Raw genomic sequence first — 10062 nt, 5'->3', positions numbered from 1 at the left:
ATGAATACTTAATTAAAAAGGATGGTTTTTCTTAAACATTTTTTGCAGTAGTTAAAATAGTTGTCATTGAATATAATAAATATAATTTGTTAAACATCATTTTTGATTTTGTTTATAAAATATTTCTTTATTATAAATGCCAGCCAGTCAAACTAAAACCTATATTTGCAATATAACTTAATAAATAAGCAAAGTGGGGCTTTGTAAAAATATGGCGGCTTACTCTGAAAAACTGTGAGTTTGCCTTGAAGAATACCGCCATGATGAACAATGCTTTTTTAAACGAGCGCAACTTTCGGAACCCTTTGTAATTACCGCAGAAGTATAAATAACTATCGGATTCGCAGAATAACAAAATAGTATTGAAAAGCAACTTTAATCTTTAACGAACATATTTATTGCATTCATTCTTTTCTTTTGTTTTAAATAATAGCATTGTATTCGTTATTGTGCGCACATTAGGACTAAAAATTCTGGGTAGCACTCATAATTCAACCTTGAGCCGCACACCGGTGATATCTCAGGTAGTAGTTACTACCCAAAATAGGATTATAAAAATTTGTATCGTTAAGAACAATCGGTTGCTAAAAAGAAGAAAGAAAGTGCAACGTTCTCTTTAAGTAACAATTTTGCTAAATTTTTTGTACACGAGGTAATGACACAAACAGACATGAAAGTGAAAAAAATAAAATAAAAAGTAAGAATAACATCACAATTTACTTTTTTATAATATATATAACCTTTTTGTGCACCATCAATCGATTTCAGTTTTATGTTTATTTATTAATTATGCGCGAAATTAATGGCCAACTGTCAAATGAATAGTATCAATATCTATCACATTTTTTATTATTTTTTCAATAATAACCTTCTATAAAGTATTAATTGAACCTTTTAAAAATATAAAATCGTGCTCCTAAAGTTATGATGTTACCAAAGGGAAAAGGAATTCATTAATTTATATATAATTACTGAAAATTTGCTTTTGACCTCCGTTGTAATGTCTGCATATTTTGATAATTAAAATTAGTGGTGAAATGTGTAATTATTGTCAAAATTATCAAGTATTAATATCGATACATAAGATTTGTGTTACAACTATGTTAGATGTGTTTCAAGAAGTATTATTGTATTGCCGAAATTTTTTACTTATATTAAAATTGTGGTATATTTACGAAATTCTGTATTAGTGTTATTGTATAAGTTTCCATTGATCTTTAATTATTTAATAAAGTTTGTATATAAAAAGTATTTCATTATTTTAATGTATGGTTTTGGCGGTAAAATGTGAGGTTAGGTTATGCGTATATTACTCGTCATATTTTGTGAAGAGTTTAGGTCGCTTGAAGACCGTGGATGTAGACTATTGTCCAGCAGTGGACGTTATATGGCTGAAATGATTATGAAACAGTATTTACAAATATCCGGTTTGGATTATTTGAAGTGATCACTTGAGTACATCTTGAGAAAATTACTCAAGGAGCCACATATGATAGAAACTATAATTTAAATGATATATGGATCGTTTATTTTGAAAGTGGTGTAAGTTCATTTACAGCATATAAATATGTGTTATCGTAGTCTAATTAGCCGTAAACAAATCTATATAAACAAATTAAATGTTGATAAAACAATAGAAACAATGCCAGACCCATATAATATAATTTGCCAGTATTTTTAAATCAACAAATATAGTAATCTATAATTTTCTCGAAGCAAAAGAAAATGGACTTACACCACTTTCAAAATAAACGGTCCATATCTATATTTCAACTAAATGTTACAAAGCCCTCTGATTTAACAAGAGCCTACCACAAACTCGGCCTGGTTAAGTTTAACGACATATTTTATATCAGGAACGAGCAACACGTGGCTCACGGATCGCTTGCGGCCCGTTAAAAATGTTTATGCGGTCCTCCAAGCGTTTCTTAAATTGAATTCGACTTTCTCTCATCAATATTTTGTTATAAAATAAATTGCTAAACCGAAACAATTAATAAGAACTATCGATCAAAATGTATGCACGGATGCACGATTAGAAGTCTACGTACGTATTATATGTACGCTTGGATCGAAAAGACGTTGCCAAATTTCTTATTAAAATCTTCAAATTTATTCGTTTTTCCGTTCTTGTATTTTTTATTGTAATTCTGAATTAATATTGCTTATTAAAAATAAGGTTTTGTAAATTATTAATAAGTGTCACATTGTGTGGGCCCATCAAAAATTTTTTAAATTTAAATTGGCACCGTTAGCTAAAAAGGTTGCACAACCATGTTTTGTACAATAAGTTTGTGGTAACTTTAAAGATATCCGTATTGCAGTGTTTAAATTTACGACAAAATAATTAATAAGAGTTAGAAGGTTTCTTGTAAAAACGCAAACAGTTTCTTACTAATTTAATGTATCCTATAAAAGAGTAAAAAATTAGCAATTAATTATTATTATTAATCTATTTCATAGCTATTTTTCTTTTAATATTTTGTGCACATAGATAAATTTATATAGTCTATGTATCGATATATTTTTTTCAGTAAACTTTTCACTGTGTGTCTTTGGCTCTCTTACAATAGATTAGATGAATTTTATTTTTTTTAAAGTTAAAGTATTTATTTTTATTTAACTCTATTGTTTCAATAAAAAAGCGTATAAAAATCAGACAATAATTTATTACGTGTAAGTATATACAAAGAAGGCACAGAGATATATTTACAAATATACACAAAGTATTCAGTCTGTTATGAAGAAGTTCTGGAAGCTTTTGATCCAGGGCTCCCTGTGGATTGAGGGGCACTCCTCGGGACTGGTTTGGAACGTCGACGTCACTTCTGACAACATGTAGGCTGCAACATAGACACGAGAAGATTAATTCTAGTTCATATCTTTACCATCACGTAAATATGATAATCTTAACACATTTGTGTAATAAGCGTATATATATACGCTCAATTTTCCTAGTCACTATCACCTAAAAGTATACTGCTTATGGGTGTAAAAACGTAAAAGGGGTACAAATCCATAAACGTATTAAAATAAAGTATTATTTATTATTTCTACTTGCTAACTTTGTATTTCCGGAAAAAGTAAACTAATGTCACATATTTCTGAGTCATCACTTTATGGGAGATAGGAAACACGGATAATAGGTTTAAAGCTACATTCGTTCCCTTTTGAACCTATAACCAATCATCCTGTATACGTGAATGCGTTCATCATTAATATTTAAGCAATTATAACATACTTTCTAACAATACAAGATCTACTATTTTTTTTATTTTACACTAAAATAAAAAAAGTTAGTAATATGACACTTTTTATATTTCCTTAATACAAATGTATTAAAGCTATAGTTTCCAAGACCAGGTGGACTCTAAGGGTTACACGGGGGACTTCGAGGATGTTTACGTTGGCGTGACAAAGTCCATAAAACACGGTTTTTCACCAATCAATGTAGACAGATAAAAGAGTACAATCGATTCTCAATTTATTACGGGCTGCGGTAAGTAATGTCGTTTCTGTCGACGTATTTTACTGAAAAACCGATTGATACCGCTCCCTTATTAAAAATTTGTATACTAGATGGCAATAGGTATACGAAGGTGAATATATTGTTGATTAGAAATAAAAACTTGTTAAAAATATAGTCGTGTGCATTTAATTTAAGAAAGCGACATTACTTTCGTGCCCTTCTAATATTTTAGTAAACTATTCATTGGTTCAATTGTGCCGCAAAGTTTTAGAAATATGACAGACATTTAGTAGTAGGGCGTATGAGAGAAGAGTCAGGTAGTCCTAGAGTTAGAGATAGAGAATGCTCACAGTAGAGATCGTCGTGTGGGTAGGCGCGCATTATCTCGCAGAACTCGATGAGGTAGCCCTCGCCGAAGCCGAGCGTCAGACCAAGGTCCAGGTCGCGACACAGGCGGTACAGCGTCTGCAGCCCACTTCGACATGCACCCAACAGCTCCGCTCTGCGCTCTGTACGACAGATCACACTCTATTATAAATAATTCGTCTCTTTCTGCTTCTTTTTCACCATCATCGTCTTTGCTAAGAGCACGGCAAAGAAGTGAAGCTAACATCCGATCATATAAAATAATATGTTTATCGCATCAAAGTATGTAGTATATCATAATGTAGAGATGCTCCTTGCAAACCAAAAGCCTCCAAAAAAACCCGCTACAATAACCGGACTTGCTCCGCAACCAGCGACCTTCTCCGTCACCACATGAGTATCTTCCATCCATTTAAATAAATATTAAAAACACGAAATTTTTTTGGAAAATAATCGGAAATTATAGTAAAACAATCCTCGTTGGTTCTACCACATAGAATCGTCAATATAATATAAAGCCAGGTAGTAGTAACTGACCAAGTCGAGGTTCGTTTTTCACGGGCGTTCTTTTGACAATGTTAAACGGGTGATAACCCGACGACCCTCTTCGGGAGCCTTTGTATCAGGTCATTACGTAGTGTGTCTGTCTAAACAACCTGCGAGCGTCCCCGTGCAACTGGTAGGCACCCCACCAGCTTTTAGTTTCTAGTTTTAAATCTAGTTCACGGACCCTTCCGCTCTGTGAACTCAGTACCGATGAAGCTGTAAAAGCCTTCGGGCTAACAGCATTAACATCTTCAGAAATAATAGTGAACCTAAAAGCTTTATGGGTTCGTAACCAATTAATATAGTAAAATCTAGCGAAACCAAGAGTCTTAAAACCTTGAATTTCGCCATCTATAATCGTTTTAGACTAAGATCTATCAGCGCCCTGATCTCTTAAATCTGCGGAAACTGGAAATGTCATTTAATAATAACTATGAAATTAACTTATTTAATTGGTACTTTCAACAGAACTCTTATTGATCGTCAACTTTTTTTTAAACTATTTTATTTTTGACTCTACTCTGCTTCGCAAGATGGTTGTTGTAGAGAAGAAGCAGAAAGGAACTCCACAGTTACATATATTTTTAAAAAGTTTAACAATATATATATATATATATATATATATATATATATATATATATATATATATATATATATATATATATATATATATATATATATATATATATATATATATATATATATATATATAAATAAATAAAGAACAAAATAATCATGCGACATCATTGCTAGGGATTTTTGTCATTAAAATATTCGCTTATTGAATAATAAGCCTTTTCCGTCTATTTACCATTTATTTATTGAATTTTGTAAACTTTAGTCCAATAATGGTTTTGCGGAATTTTATTAAAAAAATCTGATTATATTTATTACAAATTAATAAGACTTTTTGCAGTCGAAACTTTGGTACAATCCATTTTGTAACGGTGCCTTGTAAATACTGTATGGACGATGTCTTTTTATATTTTTTATATTTATAACAATTATTGTAAGTATAAATATATTGTGATTTCTCAAGAAGATTCGTGACCCTAAGCCGTAAATAGCCAGATTGGCTCTCTTTTGCAAATGTCTGTTCTCAAAACTCAAAGCCGTTTAATACGATAACTGAAATAAAACTCTCAAAATTCCGATAAATATTAATTTTTAAACGCTCCTATTCTCTGAAAACAAGTGAAATAGAATTGATTCTTAGTTCGTATAAGTAATCCGTGTTTCAAGGAGCTCTGTATTGTTTTAAAGAATGGATAACGCCTTCATTGTAAACCGACAAACTACATGCGGGCGCCAGACAATAGCAGCCGAATTGTAAGACTTAAGACAATGTCAATTCTTTGAAAATCACCTAAAGGGAATGTAAACAAAAGGTTTAATTATTTTTACAGACACGTAATGTCTAAACAAACCTACTGGTGAACAAATCGTTATCAGTTTAAATGATGACGAAATTAGTTTGAACAAATTACTTGTAAACAGAACAGTTTTTGGTCACTGATATTATAGTCATTGGCATATGTTACAAGTTACGCTTATCCTATCACCTATCTCGATGTAATTAATTGCACGTCTAAAGTGGCAGTGGGCGTGGTACCTCACTCATTGTAACTGACGCCAGTTGGGATTTTCGAGTGGGTAGACCCGCGATTAGGTAAACCAACAACATAATCAAGATATCTAATGGAATCAGGCGTTACTTCGCGGAAGTCCATCCTAAGTAAGAAAATGACCAATATTTAGCCACTCCCGCACATGCAGTGGTAGTCGTGCAATGAAATGCACCGCCCGCCAGCCCGCTGATAAATGCGTATGCGGCAAACAATGCGAATCACACAACCGCCACCGCCAAATTACTCAACACGTGTTTCACCCCTCCACAGGGCATCTTCAGGAGTTATGTTACACCGATTAGTGTAACACACTAAAAGAAGTGGGTAAAGTATGTAAATAAAAAAGTAGTAAAGGAAGTGGCTAAATATTGGTCCTTTTCTTACTTAACATAATCAAGCTCGCTTGGATCCGCTAGACGCGGGCAACGCAAGTGTGGTCATTCTCGCGGTTTATATGGAGAAGCTTATATCTTACAACAGGCGTTATGGGCTGATATGATAATGGTCTGCATATTAACTCACCGGTCATGACGTCATCGCAGTTCAACATGACGGCGCAGGTCCTCAGGGCATACACGATCGTTTGAAGAAACGTCTGTCGGCATTCGCAACTGTAAGTATTGAAATAGACTTCATTGGATCCAAATCAAGTAAACTGGTGGTGTGTAGCGATCCAAGGCGAGGCTCCCAGGGAAAGGATAAAATAGAACCAAAGTGATACATAAAACTGTGATAGAGAATAATTATAGGATAAGTAATAATAATGTAAAATAAAAATGTACAATAAAAAAATGTAAAATGAAAAATGTAATAACAAAAGAGGAAAGAATGAAAGATTGAACAGAGCAAAAGAGAAAGATAGAAGAACTGTAGCATGAAAGATAGATAATAGACCGAAAGAGACAATAAAGTACGAAAGAAGAGAAAGAAACTAAAAACTATGTAAAAAAATAAATCGCAAATAAAGTTCCTGTCCCACCATAAATAGGGGTACGAGGCCCCCAATAGCGGGGGTAATTTAAAAAAAAATAGAGGCTTCTAGGGAGTCCTGGAGCTTCGTTGCTTTAAAATTGATCTCAGGTTAAGCGCAGCCTTCGCTCTACCACATCAAACCTGCGGAAGCTGAAGATGCCATTAGAGCAGCAGCAGAAATTAGGGTAAAAATAACCGAATCAGAAATAACCTAAGAAGGTCTACACCTATTTAATCCAAATTAATATACACCTATTTTATTCAAATTAATATAAGTTAATATAAAATTAAAATTAAGAGTTAATATAAGATATACTAGCAGATCCCGCAAACGTTGTTTTGCCAAAAAAAAATAAAGTTTTTTTATTAACAAATAAAAAATAAGGGTTGATCGTAGAGAGGTGAAAATTTAGGGTTGTATGTATTTTTGTATGCTGTATCATAATAAAATTTCGCTAAAAATAAATAAAAACTTAGGGGTGGACCGCCCTTATCACTTAGGGGTATGGAAAATAGATTGTAGCCGATTCTCAGACCTACTGAATACGCATATAAAATTTGGGTAAAAATCGGTCGAGCCGTTTCGGAGGAGTACGGTAACTAACATTGTGACATGGAAATTTTATATATTAGATATAAACACGTGGCAACACTCTCACGCATTTAACATTCAACTAAACATCCGTGACGTCACACACTACTTGTAGATCTGTTCGAAGTTATTATGAATCTATGTACCATCACACAAGTCAACATATACTGTCATAGGTTTATCGCAACAAAATATAAGACGATATCCAAACATATAAAAACAAAGTTGTAATAATATTGCTACATAAAAAGCCGCCATATGTGAAAGTTCCCGCGGACGTCGTCACAGCGCTCAACCGTTTGCTCGTCTCGCCCACTCGTCTCGCTCACTCGCACGGCGTGCACGATACGCGCTCTTGCTTGCTCTTGGCAGGTAGCCAAGACGCAGTTCTAGAGAGTCGGATTTGAACTAGGGAACGATGCGCAACCGCTCGTAGGCGCATTATTCATCTTCCGGGCACAAATAATGTTAATTATTACGTGTTTTTCCACATCACAAAGTTAAATATAGATATATCTGACTAGAACTCGATTATCATTTCAGCAATAGAACCTCCATTACTAGACATGAACCTTTCTCATAGATTTACAATGTGACCAGTGGAAGTCGACCATTATCTAGCGTCCTTGTCTTTTTTATTGACCTCCGTTATTGGAGACTTTTGTTCCGTCTGTCACATTTAGGACAGCGAATTTATTTAGCAATAACTTTTTTAATGTTACTATTTTATTTTCGTTCTACTCTATTATTCTTCACAACTTCTTTTGTTGTCTTCCTTTTATTCACAATTCTTACACGCATCACCTCTCTTCCTTCGCCACGTTCTTTGATATCATTTAGTTCACTATTTTAAAATTTTATTTTTTATATTTCTATATGTAATATTTTAAATCTAAACTAAATATTACTTTATAACCTCTTTGACAATTTGCCTGCAATAATCTATGAATTTGCGACGGCCCTTTCTGCCATTACGGAGACGACGGCGTCACATTCTACCTGTTCCTTTAGCTCCACCTTATGTAGGTCGGTTCAGCCGGCTTTGTAAGGCTCTTGGTCTCCAACCCAAAACTTTAAGGCTCTAGCTGTTCGCTATGCATTATATTATGCATTAGCTGCTTTAGGCTTTTTTTAAGTGCCCCCCTTCCTATTGGGGGCCTCTCGTACCCCTAACTTTTTTTTACCCCATAATTTTTTTTCAATCTTTTTTTTATTTATCACTCTCTTTCACGCGTCACAATATCTTTCATTCTTTACTTTTGTCCTTCACAATATCTTTCGTTTTGCTCTTATGTACCTTCTTTCTTTCCTCGCCTTTCTTCCATCATTTTCTTACTCTAAGGTCGTTAACATTTTATTTTTTTTCGCTTTAGGCTTTGTATAGCTTCATCGAAATTGAGTGATCGTACCCAGTTACAACAAAAACGCACACACGTAGACGGACTATACACTTATAGGTATATAGTGTAGTGCAAGTTGTACGAAGCAAGGACTAAACGCAGGTTAGGCGGGCGCGGCCGCCGAGTCATGTGTAAAACAATGCTCTTCGCTATGTAAGCTGCAAGTTTGCTATGCGATATCCGCTTCAATTTCGTCGTATTAAAAAATCATTGAGTAAGTCTCATGTTAAACTTTGGACCTCACACGGGTGGTAATATCTTCGATAATTTAATATATATTTATATCAAATATGAACACTGACAGCGGTTTATTGTAAACATATAACATACCTTGGTCCATCTGAACTGTCATGCGGTAAGTTCAAGTCAGAATAGAAGAGAATGAGGTCCTGACATAGAACTGAAGCAAACTCTTCCAACTTCTGCTTCTGTATACACATGACTGCGGCTTCTATCTGCTTTAACAGCACTTGTAGGAAACATGAATCTGAAAAGTTTTTTTTTTAATTTTAATAAATTTGCTAGACTATCCAAAGAAACATCATTTTTAATTGTACACGCTAGAAAATATATGTATAGTTGCATAATAGTAAAGACAAAAGTACAATGGCCTTATCACACGAGGTGATATCTTACAGACAACCATAGTATAGAAACAGTAGAGGGATACATAACGGATAGTAACGTGTACATACATACATACAGACATATATGACTGTAAGTTTGTACAGTACTCGGCGATAGATTTTGCACATCGACCTTTGGAAAGAGATATTTAATGGAATCAGGCGTTACCTCGCGGAAGTCCATCCTAAGTAAGAAAAAGACCAATATTTAGCCACTTCCGCCACCTTCACCGATGAGATGCCCCGTGGAGGGGTGAAACACGTGTTGAGTAATTTGGTGGTGGCGGTTGTGTGATTCGCATTGTTTGCCGCATACGCATTTATCAGCGGGCTGGCGGGCGGTGCATTTCATTGCACGACTACCACTGCATGTGCGGAAGTGGCTAAATATTGGTCCTTTTCTTACTTTGGAAAGAGACAATCGGGTAATTTCGGGGTCGTAGAGCGTTATCTCTGTCACACG

The 10062-nt window shown here is 34.3% G+C and overlaps 1 protein-coding gene across 1 annotated transcript in view; it reads right to left on the bottom strand.

The window, feature by feature from the left end:
* Positions 1-2649: 2649 nt before the first annotated feature.
* The window catches only part of LOC137923619 (ATR-interacting protein mus304-like), a 28435-nt gene continuing 21022 nt past the window's right edge, over positions 2650-10062 (bottom strand). The window contains exons 9-12 of the mRNA XM_068766836.1: positions 9304-9460; positions 6532-6620; positions 3820-3978; positions 2650-2843 (exon numbers count right to left, since the gene is read on the bottom strand). Coding sequence (XP_068622937.1) covers positions 2731-2843; positions 3820-3978; positions 6532-6620; positions 9304-9460 — 518 coding nt within the window. The 3' untranslated portion in view covers positions 2650-2730. The remainder of the gene's footprint in view (positions 2844-3819; positions 3979-6531; positions 6621-9303; positions 9461-10062) is intronic.

This window comes from Battus philenor, unplaced genomic scaffold (genome assembly GCF_028537555.1).
Source record: "Battus philenor isolate CCGP_79_NKW_IND1 unplaced genomic scaffold, ilBatPhil1.0.hap1 SCAF_22, whole genome shotgun sequence".
Classification (NCBI taxonomy): Eukaryota; Metazoa; Arthropoda; class Insecta; order Lepidoptera; family Papilionidae; genus Battus; species Battus philenor.
Note: the sequence above shows the minus strand (reverse complement) of the source record. Positions and strands in the feature narration are given on the sequence as shown.